Source organism: Arachis stenosperma, chromosome 2, assembly GCF_014773155.1.
Source record: "Arachis stenosperma cultivar V10309 chromosome 2, arast.V10309.gnm1.PFL2, whole genome shotgun sequence".
NCBI classification, from domain to species: domain Eukaryota; kingdom Viridiplantae; phylum Streptophyta; class Magnoliopsida; order Fabales; family Fabaceae; genus Arachis; species Arachis stenosperma.
In genome coordinates, this window is record NC_080378.1 from 25072915 (window position 1) to 25098737 (window position 25823).

The window sequence follows — 25823 nt, forward strand, 5'->3', positions numbered from 1 at the left end:
TTATACTAGAAAAGTTAGGTTCTTTTTTATTTTTTTTTAATATAAACTTTTGGAATCTTTGTTTTTGTGTTTAATGTAAGATGAATTATGAAATATTCTAAAAGCAAATATTTTAGGATTATTACAATTTTTCCTGAAAATTAATGATTAGTAAATACCTAATTATAAGGTTTTATCTAATATAAAATCCTAATTACAAATTTTTAAGTTATATGAATCATCTAAAAGTTTGATAAAATTATAGATACTAATAAAGTAGTTAAAACTTCTTTTCCTTCTCATTTTTAATTATGTTGAGGGAAAAAAATTAAATTAAAAAAAAAACAAAGAAAAAGAAAAAAGATAAGCTTTTTGTGCTTTGTTGGGTCATCGTGTAAGGGAGGAGACTAAACATATCACATATGACTGAGTATATGACTTAGTAGGCACTTTTGGGGCCAATTTCGGCAATGGTGGTCCTAACTAGTTTTTATCCAACACAATTCACCTCTTTTTTTTTTTTTTTTGCAAAAGAATCATTAACTTATTTTGCAATATTAGAATGTAATCTTGTTAATTGCAATAATATCCCAATGTTGGCCATTTACAACTATATCCCCAATACTTACAGTGCCATTTAAGTCTATATTGAATACTAATTTTGAAAATCAAATAAAATAACAAGTCTTCCACAATTTTTAAATTATCAATATTCAAAGAAAATCATAAACTGTAAGTCCTAAGTCCTAACCTTAACCCACCAGTTTCTAGTTTCTAACAAACTGAAGTGGAGAGTACCATTAGCAGTTACAAAAAAGGATGGAAAAGGGATATACAGATGGGACCAAAATTCCAAATTCCTGCATGGGTAAAAATCAGGACTTTGCAAACTCATGATGAGCCACTTATTTTGGGGCAAAAAAGAATTGAGAGCTGTTTATACACAACACTAGGCTTGGTCACTTAATTTTCAATGTAAGCTTAAATGATCTATTTCAAGTTGCACCTTTTTTTCTCTCCCATAAGCTGGGGTCCCCATATCCGAACTGTATGATCATCACTTGCAGACGCCAACATTTGGGGCCTTTTGGGGTTCCAACTGACACAATTCACTGTCAAGGAGTGCCCAGATAAAACCTCGATTGGCTTGGAGTTCTGCGTGTTCCAAATGTATACCTGCGTGAAATAAATTTCGCAGCACTTCAATTAATACCTTATCATGATAATTATATAACTATCTCTAGCTGCTACAGATTGGTACACTATAAGAAGGGGAACTACCTGAGAATTCTCACTTCCACTGGCAATGAATTTGCCATTCAATCCGCCAAAACATGACCTTATCACATATTTGCGTTGCTTGTGGCCTGTGTACGTCAATGGCTTATCCCATTGTCCAGCCACGTCCCACATATGAATCTCCTGGCTGTTCAGATTGACAATGAAGAATTTGCTATCACTGGAAACTGATAGGGATGTGATGGGGTGCTCCTCTGAAATAACCCGTTCCACATTGGTTCCAAGGTGCAAAATCCGAATTTCTTTATCCAGGAATATGCTGATGAGATACTCACCATCTGGAGTAACAGCAATGTCTACAACTTTGGGCATCCTCATTCCTCTCCATGCTTTAATCTCGTTTCCTTCACAATCCCACATGCAGATTCCCTTCTCCGGGTCAGAACTGCCACACACAAGCTGCTTTGAATTGGGAAACCAGGCACATGAGCTGACAACAAAGCCTTGATTTCCAAATGTTTGCATGCATGTACCTGTTTCAACATCCCACAGTTTTAAAACTTCTGTGTTCCCACATGTTAGCAATTTGGTGTCATCAGGACTCCACACCACAAAAGACACAGCATGGTGGTGACCGCAAAGTGTATGTTTCAATGTCAATTTTCCATCTTCAAGCACCTGAACCAAATATTTCAGAATATTAGAAATTAATTCCCTTCAATATACTCCTTTGCTACATTCGAACTCGGGATATAAAACTAAATCATGACTACAAGTTTATACCATCTTATAGGCCAAGTCTTATCAAAATGACTTGTAAACAAGATTTATATTTAACTCGATGAATTTGAATTTTAAATACCAAATAGTTTCTTTTTAATTAAAAATAAATAAATAAAAACAGTTAATGTATTATCCATGAAGTTCAATATCTTAAATACCAGATAGTTTTGCAAAGGTAGTTAATCTCACAAGAAAAACCCAAATTATATTAACTTCATTTCACGCAAGCCATTTATCCAGGAACAAAGTTGGTACAAGCTATTGCATTATGAATTAAATTGATCCAACCAGCCATGACCAATAGAACAAGGGAAACAATCCTTTAAAAAACGGTTTTTTTTTTTTCCTTTTCTTTTGGTAATTTTTATCCTGAAAAGAAAAAATGGATTTAGCCACTGATCCTGGAATAAACAAAATTTGACCATCCTATAGTCCAATTATTTGATCTTGTAGTTTGCAAGAGTGAATTGTCCTATGTTATTTATTCACTCACTTTTTATGTTGTAATGAGAATGTTGACAATGACTCCTGTAATATACATCAGTAACTAGGATTAAAGAGTATATAAGTGGGCATCTAACAACAAGATAAATATAAGTGGGTGTCTAACCCTAAAGAATATATAAGTGGGCATCTTATTACAATTGTCACAACTGTCTTCTTCCATCTTAGCATCTTACCAATTAAGAGACACCTAACTGTCCAAAAAACAAAATTGAGAAGCATACAACTTTTCCCTTCCTTATTACTCCATTTGTTTTCCCATACACACTACTGCCTAACCCATCTCGCATCTCTTGACAAGTCTTCAAAGACCTACAGTTTTAATCAGACAATGTAAATAGTATTTGGGGAGCAATATAAAAGACATCCCTGCTCCTACCATCAAAAGAATAATTTTTTTAAACAATCTCAAGCTTTCCTGAATAGTTATTAGCTCAGCAGTATTTTCTTCCAATATTGAGATTATAGATGTGTTAAACAGGTCCTCATCACTTGTGTAAAAATTAACATGAAGGAATTAGTGACACCGTCGAACAGAGAGTATAAATAAAATGAATTCCCGTAACTTTATCCAGCCTGTGCAACCTGTGCCTGAGTTCATATACCATGCCTATATATGCATATTTGTATGTCTATTTTAATTTCTAAAATGTGAATCCTAATGTTATAGATTATAATTGTCAGCACCATATACTATACGGAATATATGAATATAAAAATAGGCATGTATGAATTTCACAGTTTGCAACCACCTTTTTGGTTATAAACACCATGAACGAGTGGCATTTATCATCGAGTGGCATTCAAGTTGGAAGAATCAATACTGCAAAAACAGATACAAAATAATAATACCAATTATAATACCTTCCATATTATAGCTGTACAATCATTGGATGAAGAGGCTAGATGTTCTCCATTATTAGAAAACTGAACAAACCAAACTTCATTTCGGTGTCCAGTCAATATCTGCAGCCATGGCAAAAGAAAAAGAATAAATATATAAGGCATGTAACGGGAGTGTTTGGATAAACTTTTAAAGAAAGTAATTTTAGGACAGTGCAAATTATTTTTATATAATTAATTTTTCTTAAGCAATTCCTACCTGCTTCTAAAACCAGGCAGAAAACTTATTATTCACAGCTTCTGCAGTTCTGCTGGTTTAAGAATCTTAGCCAAAGACTCTACAACGATTTAAGTAGTGATAAAAAAAACATGTTACAAAAGAAGCAATAAAAAACGCATCCAATATCAGATGTTTGAATTTGACCATAGAAGATTAATTTGAAAATTTCCCTCTATGACTCCATATTCCATACATCCTCCTTTGCATGTTAAAGCAGCATACCATAATCAGTCTCTTGGAATCCAACTGACAGGAAAATAGTCTCTTGAGTCTTGACATAAATGCAGGTAAATAGAAATAAACTTTTAAATTCCAGAAACATATGGATTGTAGTAAGCAAAGTAGTGAGAAGATTGCTTGACTAGCTACACTTACCAGTTATTATGTTTCCATACACAGCAAGACACTATCAAAATACAAAAACAATGTCCCTTTACAACAAAACTTAGAAAGAGAATCTAACTTCGCAAACAAGGGCAAAGACTATTTAAAACCCACATCCGCCACACACCAAAAATCCAGTTTTTCCTACTAAGGCAAGTCATATGGATTAAACAAAGTCATTGCATCCTACTGTAATGTAAGTATGTAACCCAATTATAAATATAAATCCCTTCTAACAGTTTTGTCTGCAGTTATTCTTGATCTTCCTCTACTTCCAAATATTGGCCTCTCAATCTGATTTACTATTGTTTCCTCCTCAATCTGACCCAACTACCTAAGACACGGCTCATCCAAAAAAAGACACAGAAAAACAACAAACCCTCCAATAAACACTGATATAAAAGAATCCAAACTTATGTCTCAAATTGTATTTGAAGAAGCACATGATACCCTCTAAATTTTCATGAAATGCAATTATTTGTACTTTTTTTTATAACTTTAAAGTCTTATATCAACCCAAAAATAAAGACTTAATTACCCTGTCGGTCTTTATAGTTTCATCAATTTTTAATTAGGTCCTCAAGTGTAAAAGTTTATAACTGAGTCTCTATATTAGATCAAATTTTTCAATTAGGTCCTTGATAATTGTTTGTTATTAAAATTACTAAAAATTTTTGGAATATTCATTTTTGTGTTTGATGTGGGATAAATTATAGAATATTTTAGAAACAAATGTTCTAGGATTATTATGTTTTTCCCTAAAAGATAACAACTAAAGTGGACTGAGGAGAAGTTTTTATCTAGCATAAGGATCTAATTACAAACTTCTAGGTTGTAAAGACCTAATTAAAGATTTGATGAAATTCTAGAGACAAATAGAATAATTAAACTTAAAATAAATAAATAAAATAAAATACAGATGCATAATGATGATAAGTCTAAAACTGAAACATGCAAAGATCCAATCAGTAGATTCATTCCAATTTGGGTTTGGTAAAATATAACCACACGAATCATAATTTTATATGCAGAAGCCAACAGTCATCACTCATCAGAGCCCAACGCACCTGTGTGGTTGTCGTCGGAATTTGATCCCTGCCACAACAATGATCCTCATAGAGTGAGACTGGACCCAATGAAGAGTGATACAAACATGAATCAACCCAAGCTGTAATAGTAGTCTCAACCAAATGCTCCAACCTCCTTTCAGGTACTGCAATTGGTGGAGGAAGCAATTTCTCCAAATCCTTTAACAAATCCTTCCGTGAATCATGAACTACATCACCATCTACCCCAACATCCTTCAAGGAAAGCATACTATTAGCCAAACCATGAATCTTGTACCTGTCCACATGCAGTGCTGAAACACGTTTCCTCAACACATCCAACGCTAGATTATCCTCACCATGCTTCAGATATTCCATCAGACACTGTCTAAGGACAAGAAACACAGCAGAATCTCTAGTTTCACCCAACAAATCCCTCAAGGAATTAAGAAAGCTAATGCAATCATCCCAATTCCCATTTATCACATGTGATTCGAGCAACCGAAACTCCTCAGACTTGTAGGAAACACCGGATTCCAATTCTAGAAAGGATGCAGACTTAGCATACCCTAATGAATATAGACACTGAACTATGATCCTCACAAACTCGTGCTTCTTAATCAACCCTTCAGAGCCAAGCACCTCACAAGTATCCTCCATTGCGCACAACTTCTACACTCCAAACAAGCCAAGTTCATTCAGCTCCACCCCAGAAAGAACACAACCCTTTTTTCCCCAAAGTGCGCAACAACTAATGAATTCAATTACAAACACCAACCTAAGATCCTTACAGATTCATGCAATTCCTTAATCAACCTTTTGAGCCAAAGTAACTCACAAGGAATCTCCACTACAAGGCACAGTTTTTTCACTCAATAAGAAGCCCATGTTCATTCAGTTCTAACCCAGAAAGAAATTATCTCATGCAAAACATGTTAATCCAGAAAGAACATAACTCGTGCAAGAACTGAAATGTTATTCCCACTAATTCACGCTTCTTAAATCAACCTTTCTATCAAAAACACCTCACATAGAGATTCTCCATCACAAGGCACAAGTTTTACGTTCAGAAGAAGACAAGTTCACTAGTTTTCTAGCCCAGAAAGAACTTCACTTTTTCTCGAAACCGTAAAAACCAAAATAAGCAAAAAAAAAGCCTTAAATTTTGGACACGAAAGATTCGCGAAAGGGACAGCATGTGATAAAGGGAATCATGATGATTCGGAAGTTCCAAGCATAGGAAAACTATGTAATCAAGATTCAGTGAATCTAACTAAGAGAATAATACAAGAAAATGAAAAACCCTAAATTGTAGCGAAGGGGAATTTGGGGAACTAACTGTATGAGGTGAAATGCAAGGTCAGGAGTGTAATTTCGAAGGAGGAGTCTGGAGACCTGAGAGGAAGGGGATAAGCATGGAGGAATGAAATGATTCAAACGAGAACTCGAGAACAGAGAGAAGAGCAATGGTGGATCTAGTTATACGACGTCGCTTTATACACGTGTGTTTATATCTCGCCACTTTTAGTGGGAGACTGTTATTGTCTTATTATTATTATTATTATTATTATTATTATTATTATTATTATTATGACGTGTTAAGCACCAAAAATACTTTCGAATTATTTAAACAATAATTTAAAAATACAATAAAAATATCCAACAGTAAATATATATTTTTAAAAAAAATTTAAAAATTGAATTTTGATATAATTTTTTATAAATATAATTATAAAAACAACATATTATTATACTTAAAATTTAGTATTTTTCGTTAAGTATATATTTATTATAATTTTTTTATTAACAATCAATAATACTTTAAAAATCACAAAATAATATATACTTAACAAAAAATTACTAAATTTTAAGAATAATAATATCTCATTTTTTTAATTATATTTGCAAAAAATCATATCAAAATTCGATCTCTAATGTATTTTTTGAGAAATACATATTTAATGTTAATCTTTTTTGTAAGATTATCTAACATTAAATATGTATTTCTCAAAAAATACATTAGAGATTGAATTTTGATACAATTTTTTGCAAGTATAACTAAAAAAATAATATATTATTATCCTTAAAATTTGGTGATTTCTCATTAAGTATATAATTTTTTTGTTAACAACTAATAATACTTTTAAAAAATCACAAAAAATATAACTTAGAAAAAAAACTGAATTTTAAGAATAATGATATCTCATTTTTTTTAATTATGCTCGCAAAAAATCACATCAAAACTCAATCTCTAAAATATTTTTTGAAAATATATATTTATTGTTGGATATTTTTTGTCACGTTTTTAAATTATTTAGAGACATTTTTGTCGATAATAAAATTTGAGTACATTTTCGTTAGCATTTGAATAATTCGATGGCATTTTTGGTGATTAACCCTACTACTATTATTATTATTATTATTATTATTATTATTATTATTATTATTATTATTATTATTATTATTATTATTATTATTATAAAATATAAACTAGCGACACAACAGACACTATAACTATTTTTCTGTTTTTTTTAAGAGATTATTTTTATATTTTTATTTTTAAATTATAAATAATTAAATAATTAGAAGTTAAAAATAGAGAAATTTTAAAATAAATATAAAAATTTTATAAGTTATTTAACTTTTAAAATTTATAAATTTAAACTGAATAAGATATTAAAAAGTTTATTATGTTGTTATTATATATAACAAAATTAACATAAAATTTTACAAACGTTATTTATAATTTAATTATTTATAAACCTTATTACTTTTTTTTAATAATATTTAATTTAAAATAAAAATAATTTTTTTATGCAATATTACCTTTATCTTCATACATAATTTTAATAGATAACAAATATTTTATTTTTTAAATTTTATATTCAATTTCTTAAATTATCTCTAATTTCATTAGTTTTTTAAAAGTATTAATTTATATTTTTATTATATTCTCTCATCGTAACATATACTATTCTTTTCTCTTACTATTATTCTTTATATGCATACTATTGTTTCGTTGCCACTATTATATTACTTTATTCTCTTCTCATTTTTTGTTTTCTTCTTCTTCTTCTTCTCTTTTCGACTTCTCTTCACTCTATCATAATTAATTATCACCAAGTACCATTATTATAACTCTCAATCTTATATATCATGTTGATCTATAACCATCCATGGTACTAAGTTTTATGTGTTGTTGAAGTTTTACTAAAATAATTTATTTATTTCTCTTAAATATCTAGATGTATAAAAACTATAGTTATTGTGTTCTTAATTTTTCTGATAAGTCATATTATTTTATTAAGAAGAAATTTAAGACATAAATCATTCAAAATTTTTTGCTCAAATAATCAAAATTTGTTGTCAATAATCCTAAGAATTAATATCAAAATATTTTATTTTTAACTAATATAATAAATAATAGTACATCATTTTAAGTTTTGTAACTAATAATTATAAATTTAAGTTACATTTTAATATAGTACATCATTGCTTTTCATATTTGATAAACACTAAATAAGTTTTATATTTATTTTATTATGCATATTAATTAAATTGTACTTTTTATTTTATTTTTTATGTTTTAAAATAATGTGATTATACTATAATAAGAATGACATTAGTTTTCATAATAATCTAATATGAATATTCTTACTATTTTGTTTGTCATATGAATACTATCTATAAAAAAAAAAGGTTGCTTAAAGTGAAACACTACATTAATTAAAAAAGATAAAAAATTTTTAGATTCATCGTTTTGTTTTGCTTTTTAATTCTCACTAAATATTACTCACATTTAATAGGTTGATGGTGATGATTTTTTGTGATTAATTAAAAAAATTCAATTTTTTTCTCTTAGTTTTTTTTTACAATATTTAATAAACTTAATTTTGTTATTAAATAATTTTTGTGAGTCATAATATTTTTAACTTTCTGTATAATTGTATTTTTTATTATTTTTTGTACAATAAGTATTTTTAAATTATCTAATACTTAAAAGTTCATATCTTTTTATTTATTTAAAAGGGTAAAAATTAAAGTTAAATAATATTAGTTATTTTTTTAACAAAATTAAAAATATAAAAATAAACATAAAATACCATAAAAAGGTAGAGGAGCTCCATAAAAGAGTAATATTGAGTTTTATGTTTTTATCTATGAGAACATTACGATTTAATATATTATATATTAACTTTGTACCACAAAATAGAAAATAAAATTATATATTTATATTTTATTACTTATTTTATTTTATTTTTAGATGGTCTAAATTAGTCTATATATTATCAAATTATTTCTATTATTTATGTAACATTTTTTTTAGTAGTTATCCACTGATAAATATTGAATTAACGATTTTTTTTATTGTATTTCAATATGTTTATTTTAGTTATCCAAATTCAACCTTATTTTCTCGAACTACTTTTTTATCATATTATTGAAATTATTTTAACTAAAATCTTTAGACCCTAAAGTTTTCAAAGCAAAAGAAAAATACAATAAAATAAAATGATTTTATTTTATTGGATTGTTAAATTATTTAAAAAATCAATTCAACAAATATTGTTATTTTGCCTAATATTATATATTAATCTAATAATCAGTAAAAAATGATATTATCCACTATAGAACATATTAAAAAAAAAGTTAATAAAATATGCATGGGATTTTTTACTCTATCATTAATAGGTACAGACTTTCTTAAGTCTTTTATAAGTCAATCAAATAATTTGTGCTATATGTTAAACGAATAATATTAAATTAATTAATTTTTTGTAATATAATTTATTTATTTAATTTAATTATAAACAAATTTGCATGTATTTAGATGTTACATACAATACTCAATATAATTAATAGTTTAGAAAATTAATTTATTAATGTTTTAACAAATTATTGATAGGTGTAGACTGTAAAAGATATACTGGACACTGATGCGTGAGCATCTTATACTCTTTTTCTTAACATTTTCTAGTTGTTTTAGTTAGATTTTATTTAGTTTTACTTGATTTTAGTGCAAAAATCTCATTTAGATACTATTTTGAGTTGTTTTAGTGTTCTTGTCAGGTGAAATTTGGAGCAATTTGGTGGAGCTTGGAGATAAAAAGAAGAAATGCTGGCAGCACCCTCCCTGGGTGCTAAACGTCAGTAGCGCCCAACTGGCGTTTAGCGCCAGCAAGGGATCAAGGCCAGCATGCCATCACTCCGCTATGGGCGTTTAACGCCCATTACTGGCGTTAAATGCCAGAGCAGGCCAAATTTTTCCTCTTTGGAGCTTCTCAAGTGGATTTAGCATTTATTAGTCTTATATTATTTTTTTGTAATTTTTATTTAAAAATAATATCTTTAGTCTTAAAATTTATTATTTTAGTTTACTTTTGGATAAAAGTATGTTAGTATATAAAGGAAAAGATCACTTATTTCTGGGATCTTCTTCCTTCTGCACATTTTTAAAACCCTAGTTTCTCTGTAAGTCATGAGCAACTAAAGCTCCTAGTTAAGGTTAGGAGTTCTGTTTATTTCTATGGATTAGAACTATTATTCTTCTATTTTAATTAATGTTTTTATTCAATTATAAGGATTGTTTTCGTTCTTAATTTTATGCATTTGGTGGAACGAGAGTATGACCCTTTTCTACATGAATTCTTGTGATTCTTGAGAGAGTTATCTCATTTGAACTACAGCTTGAAAACAAACTCCTCCTAAATAGCTAATTACACGAACTGATTGGGATATGTAACATAAAATCCTGTTAGCTTTGGGTAATTAGGGTTTTGTGGCATTAAAATAGTTTTCTGAACTTAACCCTCTAATCGGAATTTAGTGACCACGAGAGTGGCGGTTAATGAAGGTTAGAGGAGGCTAAATCACTAAGAAATTAGGATTTAGACATTTACAGTTTGCCATAGAATGAATCATGCATTGTTAAAATAGTTGGTAAGAAATTTTAATCCAGAAAGATAAACATCTTTGAAACCTTAACTATTTTCTCATTCTGTTTTCACACCAAACCTGTTTATTGCTTTCTTTACTTGTTTATTTATTGGTCATGCAAATTGCAACTCACCAACCCCTTTTTGATTCGTCCGACTAAGTCCAACTTGACAACCATTGCTTGCTCAATCCGACAATCCTCATGGGATCGACCCCCACTCACCTGAGGTATTACTTGAATGACTCAGTGTACTTGCCAGTTAAGCTGTGCGAAATCCTAAATTCGCGCACCATACATTAAGGCAAGTTTGAGTAATAGTGCTAGTGCAGGTCAAGAAAAGCAAGACTCTATTAGTATGAGTCATGGTATAAATATAAAGTCATTACTTTCAAAAAGATGAGGTATAATACATATTTCTCATCATTCCTATTTTGCTTTACTGTATTTCCTTCTTTACTAAGTTGCCCTAAGTTCTTTCTTGGTTTTTACTATCTAGCTCGTATACATTATCATCATGCCCCTGTTTTTTGTTCATCTTTCTTCTTGAAAATTACATGTTTTAATTCTCTTGAGATGGTATTTAGAGTTTAGGTTTTTACTTTTCAATGGCTGAATCACCTTCCAATTCCAATTCTGTCAACAGTAACAACAACCCCCTAAAATGCCATCACATCTTTTCTACTACTGCATCCTTCTTGAATCAACGACTATTCACCCCAATTGGAGACAAATTTGGAAAAAATAAATTACAACAAGCTATGGCTACCATTTATGGACAAGATTTACAAGATCATCTTCTACTAAAAAAATTCTTTCTTAGTACCTTTAATTTCTGAAGGAGATTAAATTGTTGGGAAAGAATCTACTTACTATAAGCAGTGGATATAAGATGATTACAACCTTATGTCATGAATGCTTGCATCAATAGATTCGAATTTCAAAAATAAAATGGTAGCTAGTGCTTATAGTTTTTAAATCTGAAAAAGATTGAAGATTACTTCGCTGAGTCAATCCTATACAAAATCAAACAACTCAAGACACAATTGAAATTCATCAAGAAACATGGATTATCTGTCTCTGATTATGTGTTCAAAATCAAACATGTTGCTGACTCTCTTATGGCTTTAGGAAGCCCTCTTACATCAGCCGAGCATATTAAAGCATTTCTTGAGGATCTGAATTCTTATTATTAAATGCTAATCTTTACTGTCAATGCAAAATCAAAAATGTACTCATTAAATGAAGTTGAAACTCTCATTATGACACATGATGATATAGTAGATAAGTATCAAAATTCAGATAGTTTAATGGCATAGGCTCATTTGACATAAGACAATTTTTTACCCTCCATCAAACAAGGAAGGGTTTTAGAGGACGACGAGGCAGAGGGGGTAGATTCTCTCGAGGAGGTAGGTTCTTTAATTCAAATTCTGAAGCAAAGAAAGAAATAGAGAGGGAAGGGAGAAACGGGATCCGTGGAGTAGAAGAAGGAGAGGAGGAGAGGGAAGAGACTGCGCCGCGCGCTGGGCTTCACCGCCACCGCATCATCGTCTGGCCGAAGAGGAAGGAGAGCGTCGCGCCGCACCGTCGCGCCGTGCCCCGCCATCGCCGCCAGTGCTGCCAGCCCTTCGCGTTTCGCGCCGCCAAAGGTCCCGTTCCTACCAGGCATGTCTCCGCCGTGAGTCGCGACCAGAGGTAAGAGAGAGACCATGAGAGAAGCGTGGAGTCGGCGCCGAGCGTAGAGGGACTCGCCGCTATCGTCGCGCGCCGCCGTGTGCCGTCACCGCTGTCTGAACAGTCACTGTCGCCTTGGGTGGAGTCCGCCGCTGTTGCCAGTGGAGGCCACTGCTGTGGATGAATCCCCTCTGCTTCTGGTGCTCTGGTCCGCCGCTGCCGCCGCCGGAATCCTTGGGCGCCGCCGTTGTTCTCGTTGCCATTAAAGGAAGCTAGCTGCCGCCACCATTCAGATCCGCTACAGTCTCTGTCGGAAGCCACAATGGGAGCCATGGAATGAGGGGTTTCTGCTACCTTTGAAACTCCATTGCTGTTGTTGTCATGGCTGCCACGCCGTTGGCTGCCGGGATCGGTATTGTGGCCGTCAGAAACCGTCTTTTCTTGGTAAGCGTTTGGTTTTCGAAACCCCTTAAAGTTAGTGCCCTGTTATACTTCGTTAGAGATTCTGAGATGTTGGTTACACAGGGTTGAGTTCCAATAAATGTGCGTCGAAACTAAGGTTGTTGTTGAGCCACCGGAGCTTTTTGCTGCTACGGGGCTGTTGTCGGGTCGATTCGGAATCGTAGCTGTTCCTTTGTGTTATTTCAGTAAGTATTCCTATTTCGAGAGCTCTGCGTTAGTGTTCTGTTCCGTGTAATAAAGTAATTGTAATGTTGATGGCTCTAGGAGTTAAAATCCGAGTTTACTTGTGGCGTTGAGGTTGTTTCTACTTTTGAGAAAGACACGCGGAACCGGGGTTTTAATTGTCGATTTCGGGTTGAGGCAGAAAGGACTCTGTGACGCGTTTGAGTTATGGAATTGTGTTTTGAGGTAGGGGCGCTTTCCAAAAACTATGTTTTATGTATTGGAATTATTACATATGGATACTGATGTGAGATATTGTGTATTTGGTGATTGTATCTGCCTTATGTATTATTTGATTGACTCAAATGATTATGGATGTTGGTTTGGCTGAATTGTTGTGTGGTGTTGTGAAACAGAATGCTTTTCAAGTTGATTCTTTAAATATTTGAAATATGAGTTTAATCCGTTGAGGATTGGTTTGAATTGAGTCAATTATTTTGATGATGTGAAAGATAGAATACTCTTGAAATTCAGCCTGGGTTGCTTTAATTAATTTGGTTTTGATAAATAATTTATTGCTGAACCGATTCTTTTAAACTTTGGAAATGAGTTAAATCGGTTGATATTGAGTTGATTTTGAAATGGTTTCCTTGAGATATGCCACTGAGGCGACTGTTGGATTTAGCTTGCTTTTGAATTGATTTCTGGTTTTGAGCCGTTGAAAAGGAATGAAAAACGGTTTAGTTGGGACCCGAACCGGGTGTCAAAAGTCCAAGTTTTAGGGGAGGTGCTGCCGAAATTTCTATAAAATCAGAGTCTTTATTGAATGTTGTATGGAAAAATGACGGGTTAAAGACTTCTACAATTTTATTTGAATTATCAAGAAAAGGATGATTCATGCTTTTGAAATGAATTATTAAAGAGGAAATTGTGATTTAGTCTTGCTTCTTAAGAAAGGCATTGTATCTCTTTCAGGAGAAAGTTACTTAGATGAAACTTATGTTTTTAAGCTGTTTTAAATGTGACAAGGGCAATGCCTTTGAATTTAACTTGAGGGTTTCAATTAGAGGAGTTTCAATGACTTTGAAAGAACTTGAATGTCTCTTGACATGTTTCATTTTGAAATGTTTTGAGAAAGGTTTTAAGTACTCTTTGAATTCTGAATTATTGCAAGATTAAAACAATTTTGAACAGTTGAAACGTTCTAGAATTTATCATGGGGGTTGAAGTTGGTTTTTGGCCTAAATAGAGGAAACGGATTTGAAAGAAGTGAATGATTACATGACTCGGTTTGGCTTAGATCCTATTTTATTACTCAAAATGGAAAGCCAAGGTTTTAATGATTTTAAATGAATTTGGCAAACTGAGTTTTATTATTTTCCCCTAAAGACTTGGGACTCTGTCGAGAAGCTTTTGTTATAAAATCCCATTGTTGGATGGGTGATTTTGAATACTTTGAAATAAATCCTTAACTTGCTATGGTTTTGGAAGTTTTGGAAAGAATGCCGAGGGTGGCTTTGTTTTAAAAAGGGAACTCACTTTGAGTAAATTTGGCTTATAAGCCTGAGATGATTTGAGAAATGAGATCTTTAAAGCCAAGGCTGAAAAGAGTTGAAATTTGATTTCAAAGTGAAATGGCTTGAGAAAAGTGATTTATGGCTTAAATGCCGGTTTTATGAATTTGATGATGTTGAATGGTGGAAGTGCTATTTTGTTATGTGCCGGAATGGCTGTGTATGATTATGAATATTGGCTGGTTTTGGATTGAACCGTGAGCCAGAATGGCTGTGTATGATATTGATTTATGGCTGATTGCCGAATGAATTATGGGCCGTATGGTTGACTACGAATTTCGAATTTAAGCCGGATGGCTGAGATGGATGTTGATCCATGGCTGGGACTGAATGAATATATGCTTGAGATACCTGGGTAGTAGCAAGGGTTGTGGTTCCTCCCACTTGCTCCAGGTCAGAGATTGTGACGCTTGGGTAGTAGCGGTAGTAGTGGTGATTCCACTTGCTCCAGGTTGAGCTTTTAAACACCAACCTGGGTAGTAGCCGCAGTAGTGGTTATTCCACTGGCTCTGGGTTGAGCGGATAGTAGCAATGGGGTTGTAGCTCAAACCTACTTGCTCCGCGATAGGTGTTTCTGTCCATGGTTAGCTACCAGGACGTGTCGGGTTGGCTATATAACCGACAGATGATATCATCAGCCACTAGGGACAGGCATGCATCATATGCATCTATGTGACATTGTTTGGGTGTGCATATTGTACTTGGTTTACCTATGTGATTACTTGTGATTACCTGCTACTTGTTCTACTTGCTGTAACTGTTTGTTTGTACTTGAACTTCCTATCTGTGTTTGCAACTAGAACTCTGTTGGTTTGTGGTGATTGGTTGTTGGATTGGATTGTTTAGGCCTAGGGTCGTGGTTGAATTGAGATGGACCGATGGTTGATTCCGATTTTATGTTTCTGGTTTGGAAAACTATGAAAGGATATTTTGGTTCAGTATGGATAAACCTTTTTGAAAGGCTTTGGATATTTTGAGAATTGAACGGTTCCTCTTTCAGAAAAGATTTTTTACTTTACTTTTATTGTAAACTGTTGTTTTTGAAAAGAGGCATAAGACAGTTATTAATCACTGGTATGGTTTATTTTCACGTATCCTATTACAGTAATTTCCCAAAACCCCCTACTGAGAACCCTTTCGAGGATGATGTTCTCACCCCCCTACATTTTTTCCCTTTCAGGATATGGGCGCAGAAGTCACGAAAAGTTTATTTAGTTGTTGTTGAAATGCTCTGTATTGCGTTAGATTATTGTTTATTGTACCCTCTCCTTTATCTTGATATACTCTTTAAGAGGGATAGGGATTGTATTGGTTGATGCTTGTAATATTATGTATATATACATGTATATATATGGATGTACTCTTTATGAATTTTTGTAAGCTGTATGGTATCTATGGGTGTACATTATCGAACGAAAGTATTTTTGGGAGCAGTTTTGCGGTTTAAAGTTTTAAACAGGCTCATATTTTAGTAATAAATAGTATAAGTGTCGTCGTAATGTCCGAGCTATCAGAGTCGCGCAGCCGGAAGCGTGAGCTTTGGTAGTTAGGGTGTTACACTAACACGATAAGTTCCTTTTTCCCTCGGCTCGCAACAGCAGTAGCTGCATCCACAGTTTTGCTTACTTCCGCAATAACAGAAATAGCTTTAATTGTAACATGCAACCTCGATAACTCAATCCTAAATCATCAATATCGCAAAATCTTTAATAATATATAATGGAATACTAATGGCGAGGGTTCAAAATAAAATATACTTACAGTAACAACAAAACACAGCAGCCGCAATCCTGAACTGGCCCCGCAGTAGCTCCGATAGTGGCTAGAAGCTCTGGTAGTTCAACAGCAACCTTAATTTCAACGCGCAAATACCCGAACTCAACTATATGGTACCAACATCTTAGAATCTCTAACAGATTATAACAGAACAATGATTTCAAGGATTTTGGAAACAAAACACTTTCCAAGAAGACAGAGGTTCCGGCAGCAGTTTTTGGCAACCACAGTCGCGGTAACACAGCTATCAACAGAACTAAATAGAACAGCGGTAACCTTAAAGCAACACCGATGAGCTTCATCAACGGTGGTAAGAACGGCGGCCAAGGGGTGACGGTGACTGATGCGTGAGCATCTTTTTTATCTTTTCCTAGTGAATTTGCATCTAATTTGTTGAGTTTAATAAAGAATTAATTATCTTTTAGCCAATATGGATACTACTTTGAGTCTTTTGCAATTTTGTTTATTTTAGGTAGCATTTAGCTAGATTTGATGGAGTTTCTGCAGCACAAGAATCAAAGGAGATGGCTGCGAGGAGCGACGCGCACGCTTGCCTGACGCGTGCGCGTGAATTGGAGGTATCCATGGCGACACGTGTGCGTGACTCATGCGCACGCGTGAATTGAAGATTTGCTCAGCGACACGTTCGCGTGACTAACGCGTCCGCGTGACTTGCGAAAAAGACCATCGACGCGTACGCGTGACTGACGCATACGCATGACATGCGCCACGTGCAGAAAAACGTAGAAAAATGCTGGGGGCGATTCATGGGCTGTTTTGACCCAATTTCCAGCCCAGAAAACACAGATTAGAAGTTGCAGAATGGACAAATCAAGTGGTCCCCACCCATCAGCTGAAGACTTGTTAATTAATTCGAATTTAAATTCAAATCTTATTTTTTTAGGAAAAGAAATTATTTTTAATTTTAGATAATTAGATTTTAAATTTATTAGGATTAGTTATAAAAAGGGATCTGATGCCATCAGATTGGAACACTGGACATTTTGACCATCCTTATTTTCTCTCTGAACCATGAGCAACCAATCCTCCATTGTTAAGGTTAGGAGCTCTGTCTATTTGTATGGATTGATTTGTTTGATTTTTCTAATTTAATCCATGTTTTGATTTATTTTTCAATAATTATTTTCGCTCTTTATTTTATGAATATTGGGTGGAACGGAAGTATGACCCACGTTCTAATTGAGTTCTTGTAAAACTTGGAAAAGCTCTTTACTTGAACAACATCTTGAAAACATATTATACTGAATTTCTAATTGTTTGTATTTAACGAGATACGTGACATATAATTCCCTTATTTTTGGATAATTAGGATTCTTTTGGCATATAAACTAGAAATTGATCCTTACCCTCTAATTGGAATTAATTGACCAAGGAATTGGCAATTAATGAATTTTAGAGGAGACTAGGAAGGTCTAAGGAATTAGGGTCTAGTCACATATAGTTTGTCATGAATTAAATCTTGCATAATTAAATTAGTTAGTAAGAAAAATTAATTCGAAAAAAATAGATAACTCTGAAACCTTAACTATCTTCTCCATATTTTATTCCCAACTTATTTATCTGCCTGTCTTTAATATTCTTAATTTACTATTTAATGCTCTTTGAACTTCCAAACACTATTTTCTGCTTGCCTAACTAATCCTATCAAATGCTATTGTTGCTTGATTCATCAATCCTCGTGGGATCAACCCTTACTCACGTAATGTATTACTTGGCATGACCCGGTGCACTTGCCGGTTAGTTTGTGGGTTGTAAAATACTGCATCAAGTTTTTTGCATCGTTGCCGGGGATTGACTGTGATTAACAACTATCAGTTGTTTGATTGCTTAGATTAGGCGTTTTATTTTTAATTTTATTAAAATCTATTTTTAAAAAATTTTTGAAAAAAATATTTTAAATAAATAAATAGCACTAATATCTTTCTTAATTTCTGAAATTAAGTTTGGTGTTACCTAGTTATTTTTATTTTAACTTTTTCTATTTATTTATTTATTTTATTTAGTATTTTTTTTATTATTTCTTTACACAGGTTACCTCATTGGAAATTCTCTGCACTCTGACGTAGAGATTTTCATTCTTTCTTGTTTTCTGGTTGTTTATGCGCAGGAACAGAGATAAAGAACATCTCTTAGACTTTGATCCTGAACCTGAAAGGACTTTCAAGCAGCGTTTACAACAAGCAAGACTTTACAAGGCTGCAGAATCTACTATGGATCCGAATAATACTGATAATGCTAATGTGGCAAACCCGAATGGGAATGAACAATAAAGGAGAGTACTTGGTTCTTTCTCCGCTCCTACAGCAGATCTATATGGAAAGAGCATTGTGGTGCCTACTATTGCTGTGAAAAACTTTGAGTTAAAGCCCTAACTGGTCACCCTGGTGCAACAAAACTACCAGTATCACGGTCTTCCCCACGAAGACCCAAATCAATTTATTTCTAGTTTTCTGCAGATTTGTGATACTGTGCAGACAAATGGAGTAAACCCAGATATGTACAAACTCATGCTCTTCCCGTTTGCTGTGAGGGATGGAGCAAAGCTATGGCTAGATTCCCAACCCAAGGAGAGTTTGGATACTTGGAACAAGGTGGTTACTGAGTTTCTCACTAAATTTTTCCCACCAAAGAAGCTGACTAAGCTTAGGGTGGAGGTTTAGACCTTCAGGCAGAAGGATGGTGAGACTCTGTATGAAGCTTGGGAGAGATACAAGCTACTGATTAGGCAATACCCTCCAGACATGTTCTCCAAATGGACTCAACTTGATATCTTTTATGAAGGCTTGGGTGAAATGTCCAAGATGTGCTTAGATAATTCTGCAGGAGGTTCATTGCATAAGAAGAAGACACCGGAGGAGACTATTAAGCTTATTGAATTGGTTGCTAGCAACCAATATTTATACTCATCTAACAGGAATCCTATGAACTCTGAGGCTCCTCAGAAGAAGGGTGTCATGGAAGTGGAAGCTCTTAATGCTATTCTTGCTCAGAACAAGCTTATGTCTCAGCAAATAAATCTACTTACTCAACACATGGGTGGCATGCAAGTCTCAGCTATCAACACCCAAAATCCACCTCAAGAGATCTCCTATGACATGGGAGAAAATTTAGTGCAAAATGATAATTATGATTCTGCTCAATCCTCTTCTGAACAGGTCAATTACATGGGAAGTAGTTCTAGAAATCCCAATAATGACCCCTATTCTCAGACATACAATCAAGGATGGAAAAATCACCCAAATTTTGGGTGGAGAGACCAACCTCAAAGACCTCAGAATTTTAACAATAATTATCAGGGTAGCTTCCAACAGAACAGTTACAATAACCGCCAATCTCAGCCTCAGTAGGCTAACTCTAAATCCAAGGAAGATTCTAATTGGGAGATAATGAGGAGCTTTATGCATGAAACCAGAGCCTCCATTAGAAATTTGGAAGTGCAAATGAGCCAGTTGAGCAAGCAAATACCGGAGAGGTCTGCGAGTACATTTCCAGGTGATACAGTGGTAAACCCAAGAGAAGACTGCAAGGTTATTCAATTGAGAAGTGGTAAAATAGCTGGCTCTGAGACAAGGGCCAATGAAAAGCTAGTTGAAAAGAAAGCTCCAGAGGAGAAAAAGGAAGAAGTGGAGCACACCCCTCCAAAGCGTGCAGACAACCCGTTTCCTGACTCTCTAGACACGTATCCTACATTGCCAAAGGCTCCTGAATACAAGCCAAAAATGCCATATCCTTAGAGACTTCAGAAGGCTTCCAAAGAAAAGCAGTTCTCTAAATTTTTAGATGTTTTCAAGAAGCTACATATCAACATTCCCTTTGTAGAGGCTCTGGAGCAAATGCCTCTCTATGCTAAATTTATGAAAGAATTGTTGACCCACAAGAGGAACTGGAAGGAACAAGAAATAGTTGTGTTAACTAAGGAATGCAGTGCCATTATTCAACACAACCTTCCTGAGAAGATGCCAGACCCAGGGAGCTTTGTTATTCCTTGCACCATTGGAGATCTCACCATTCAGAGAGCTTTATGTGACCTTGGAGCCAGCATCAATCTCATGCCACTTTCAGTGATGAAAAAGCTTCAAATTAAGGAGGTAAAACTCACTCATATTTCTCTCTAACTTACTAATCTTTCTATTAAATTACATGTGTGTGTTGTTGAGGATTTACTTGTTAAAGTAGGGCCATTCATCTTTCCTGTTGATTTTGTTATATTAGACATGGAAGAGGAGGTAAAATTCTCTATTATACTTGGTAGACCCTTTTTAGCTATAGGTAGAGCTCTGATTGATGTACAAAACGGTGAATTAACCCTGAGGGTCAATGAAGAACAGGTGGTCCTTCATGTTTTTGAAGCTCTCAAGCACCCTAATGATTCTGAAGGGTGTATGAAAATAGATGTTATTGAATCACTTGTTCAAGAGGTACTGAAAGTTGAGGTGCTTGATGACATTCTGGATCCTATCTCTGAGTATGAATTAGTCGAAATTGATAATTCACCACCCCAGAAGGCTATGGTTCACACGCCTAAAGCAAAGGAGGAAGCCCCCAAGCTTGAGCTCAAATCCTTACCTCCTTCTCTGAAATATGTATTCTTGGGTGAGAATGACTCCTATCCAGTGATTATTAGCTCTTCTCTGAAGCCTAAAGAGGAAGAGGCACTTATTTCAGTGCTCAAGAGTCATAAAACAGCTCTTGAGTGGACCATTAGTGACTTGAAGGGGATTAGTCCAACCAAGTGTATGCACAAGATCTTTCTTGAAGATGATGCTAAACCAGTTGTGCAACCACAAAGGAGACTCAATCCAACCATGAAAGAGATGGTCCAAAAAAAGATAATAAAACTATGGGAAGCAGGAATTATTTATCCTATTTTTGACAGTCCTTGGGTAAGTCCTGTGCAGGTAGTTCCCAAGAAAGGAGGGATGACAGTGATCAAGAATGAAAAGAATGAGCTTATCCCCACAAGAACAGTCACAGGATGGAGAATGTGTATAGACTACAGAAGGCTCAACACTGCTACAAGGAAGGATCATTTCCCCTGCCTTTCATTGATCAGATGCTTGAGAGGTTAGCTGGTCATGCATTTTATTGTTTTCTAGATGGATATTCTGGATATAATCAAATTACAGTGGACCCTCAAGATCAAGAGAAGACAACATTCACATGCCCCTTTGGAGTATTTACCTACAGAAGAATGCCTTTTGGACTTTGCAATGCTCCAGCAACTTTTCAGAGGTGTATCTTTCAATTTTTTCTGATATGGTTGAAAAGTTTATTGAGGTATTTATGGATGACTTTTCTATTTTTGGTAATTCTTTTGAATCCTGCCTTAATCATTTATCTCTTGTCTTGAAATGGTGTCGAGAATCAAACCTTGTTTTAAATTGGGAAAATGTCATTTTATGGTTACAGAAGGTATTATGCTTGGACACCGGATTTCGAGTAAGGGAATTGAGGTTGATAGAGCAAAGGTGGAGGTAATTGAAAAATTACCACCACCAACTAATGTTAAGGCAGTTAGGAGTTTCTTGGGTCATGCAGGATTTTATAGAAGATTTATAAAGGATTTTTCTAAAATTGCTAAACCTCTAAGCAACCTCTTGGTTTCTGATGTTCCTTTTGTCTTTGATTCTGATTGTTTGCATGCTTTTGAAACACTGAAAGCAAACCTTACCTCTGCTCCCATTATAGCTCCCCCTGACTAGGATCTACCATTTGAATTAATGTGTGATGCTAGTGACTTTGCTATAGGAGCTGTTTTAGGATAGAGGCATGGTAAGCTTGTACATGTCATTTACTATGCTAGTCGTGTGTTAAATGATGCCCAAAAGAATTACACAACTACAGAAAAGGAATTATTAGCTGTTGTGTATGCTGTTGATAAGTTTAGGTCCTATTTACTTGGTTCTAAGGTTATTATTTATACTGATCATGCTACTTTGAAGTACCTTCTAACCAAATAGGATTCTAAACCAAGATTAATCAGATGGGTATTGCTCCTTCAGGAGTTTGATATTGAGATAAAAAATAAGAAAGGGTTAGAGAATCAAGTAACTGACCATCTTTCCAGAATTGAGCCTGAAACAGGAGTACAACCACCCACAGCTGTGACTGAGACGTTTTTGGATGAACAATTGTTCCTCATTTCAGCAGGCTCCATGGTTTGCAGACAATGCAAATTATAAGACCATGAATTTTATTCCAAGGGAGTACAGTAGGCAACAAGTGAAGAAGCTATTGACTGATGCAAAGTACTACATTTGGGAGAAACCATACCTTTTTAAAAGGTGTTCAGATAGAATCATCCAGAGGTGTGTCCCAGATGAAGAAATACAGCAGATTCTTTGGCACTGTCATGGTTCTGAGTATGGAGGCCACTTTGGTGGTGAAAGGACAGCTACAAAGGTCCTTTAGAGCGGGTTTTATTGGCCGACTCTCTTCAGGGACTTAAGAGCATTTGTAAAACACTGTAATAGATGTGAGAAAGCCACGAATCTCCCTGCCAACCATGAAATGCCACAGTAGGGAATTCTTGAGGTTGAGTTGTTTGATGTGTGGGGTATTGATTTCATGGGACCTTTCCCACCCTCACATTCAAACAACTATATTCTAGTGGCAGCTGACTATGTGTCCAAGTGGGTGGAAGCTGTGGCTTTGCCCACCAATGATGCCAAAGTGGTAATGAGCTTTCTTCAGAGATATATCTTTAGCCGATTTGGTGTCCCAAGGACACTCATTAGTGATGGAGGAAATCATTTCTGCAACAGACAGCTGGACTCTCTTCTGCAGAGATATAGAGTCCGTCATAAAGTGGCAACCCCTATCACCCTCAGATAAGTGGACAAGTTGAAGTTTCCAACAGGGAACTTAAGAGGATTCTAGAGAAGACCGTCAGTGTTTCAAGAAAGGATTGGTCTAGGAAGCTTGATGATGCTCTCTGGGCATACCGGATAGCGTACAAGACTCCCATTGGTATGTCCCCTTATCAGTTAGTCTATGACAAAGCTTGTCACTTGCCAGTTGAGCTGGAGCATAAAGCTTACTGGGCAATCAGGTATCTGAATCTTGATTCAAAAGCTACAGGAATCAAGCGAATGCTTCAATTGAATGAGCTTGATGAATTCAGATACTCAGCCTATGAGAATGTCAAGCTCTATAAGGAGAGAACTAAGCTATTGCATGACAAGAAGATAGCCATCAGAGTCTTTGAGCCAGGATAGAGAGTGCTTCTATACAATTCAAGGCTCAAATTCTTTCCCGGGAAGCTGAAATCCCGGTGGCCAGGACCATTTGTGGTTACCAGAGCTTCACCGTACGGTCATGTGGAAATACAGGAAGAAAATTCTAACAGGAAATTTACAGTGAATGGCCAGAGCTTGAAACATTATCTAGGAGGCGAGATTGATCGCCAGAGGTCCACTCATCTGCTGAATTAGCAGAACTGACCATCAAGCTAGTGACGTTAAAGAAGCGCTTGTCGGGAGGCAACCCGATAATTTCGTATCCTTAGTTATTTTTTGTAGTAGTAGTTTTCTTACTTGTTTGATTTTTATTAAGTTCTTACTAATTTTCTGATCATGCAGCTATTTTATCACAGGAACCGAACACCTCAAGCTAAAAAAAAAGAGCACACGACGCGCAAGCGTCGCTGACGCGTACGCGTCAGATGGGTGTGTGTAACAAAATAAATTTGACAGAGAGTTGCGAGGGAGTGGCGCTGGAATAGTGCCTTTGGCACAAATTGTTCCACGCGACCGCGTCCATGACGAGTCCGCGTCATGTGGAAAAACTACCTCCCACGCGTCCGCGTCACTCACGCGAACGCGTGACCTGCAGAATCGATGTAAAGGAGTGTTTGGGCAGAGAGTTGTGCTGGCTTGGGGCTGAAAGCGTGCTAGATGCACAAATTTACTCACACGTACGCGTCCCTGACGTGTGCGCGTGCATGACGCGAACGCATCGTATGAAATTATTGGTTCCCAAGCCACGCGAACAGAGAGTTGTGCGTGCGCGCGGCTGCCTTCACACGAATCGCACAAAATCCATGGCACGCGGACGCGTGCCTGACGCTAACGTGTCATTTAGTAAATTCGCGACCCAAGCGTACGCGTGCTTCACGCGTACGCGTCACCTTCGCCGCACAACTACACTTGTTCGCCGCACAGTTTTCACTTTTCTTTCTCTCTCTCTCTCACTCCAAATTCTCTCTTGTTCTTTTATCCTTATATTTTTCTTTCCTCTCACTATTTGTTTTTATTTTCAGTTCTTTTTTGCTTGTGGACAAGCAAACCTTTAAGTTTGGTGTTGACGCTTCGCTTAGAAGTTTTCTGTTTATTCCTAAGGCAACAAAAGGGAGGCGAATCATCTTCACTGAGGAACACAACCTGAAGAATAAAGCGACCGCTAGAATAACTAAGGTGGTTGAGTTCCTTTCATTTTTTATTCCTCCTCTCTTTTTCTATGTTATGTTCCGGTTTTCTGCTATTTTGCTTTGTTTGTTGCATGATCCTTTATTTGTTAGAATCCTAGGACTAGTTTAGTTTTCTCTTAAATACTTTAATTCTAAAAATATGTCTCATGTATTACCCACTGAGCTTGAATTCAAATAAAAAAATACAGAAGTGATGTATTGCATGAGAAATTGAGTTTAATTTTAAGAATAGTCTTATTTACTTAAAGGTGGTGGTATTTTCTGTGATTTTTGAATGCATGATATGAACAGTGCATATTTGAATTTGAATCAAGGGATGTTGATGTATAAGGAACAGGAATTTAGAGAATTATTATGACTTCTCTGAAATAAACAAAAATTTAATCCTTGAAGCAAAAGAAACAGCAAAAGAAAAAAATAATAATAAATAAATAATAATAAAAGCAAGGTCCAATGCTCTGAGCATCAATGACTAGGGAGGTCAGACATGATTAAAAGCTCAAAGAGTTGTTTCCCTAGTCATATGCTTGTGGTGTGATTGTGTCAAGTAATCCTTGAGACAGAACACTTAGAGTCGAGACCAAGTACGTTTAACAGAGTATGCCAAAGGCTTTGAGCACCACTGTCTGGGAGTAACTGAAAGAAAAATCAGGACTCAAAGAGAGTCTCCCAGTTAAGTGCTTGTGGTGTTTCTGTATCAAGTAACCCTTGATACAAAATATTTAAAGTC

The 25823-nt window shown here is 34.9% G+C and overlaps 1 protein-coding gene across 1 annotated transcript; it reads right to left on the minus strand.

Annotated features, from left to right (window-relative positions):
* Positions 1–652: 652 nt before the first annotated feature.
* Positions 653–6523, minus strand: LOC130961542 (WD repeat-containing protein WDS homolog). Its single transcript, XM_057887481.1, has 4 exons — positions 5080–6523; positions 3370–3471; positions 1261–1896; positions 653–1155 (listed from the first exon to the last, which is right to left on the minus strand). The coding sequence occupies exons 1-4, from the start codon at positions 5716–5718 to the stop codon at positions 970–972; spliced, it is 1563 nt and encodes a 520-aa protein (XP_057743464.1). The 5' UTR covers positions 5719–6523; the 3' UTR covers positions 653–969.
* Between the last annotated feature and the right edge of the window lie 19300 nt (positions 6524–25823).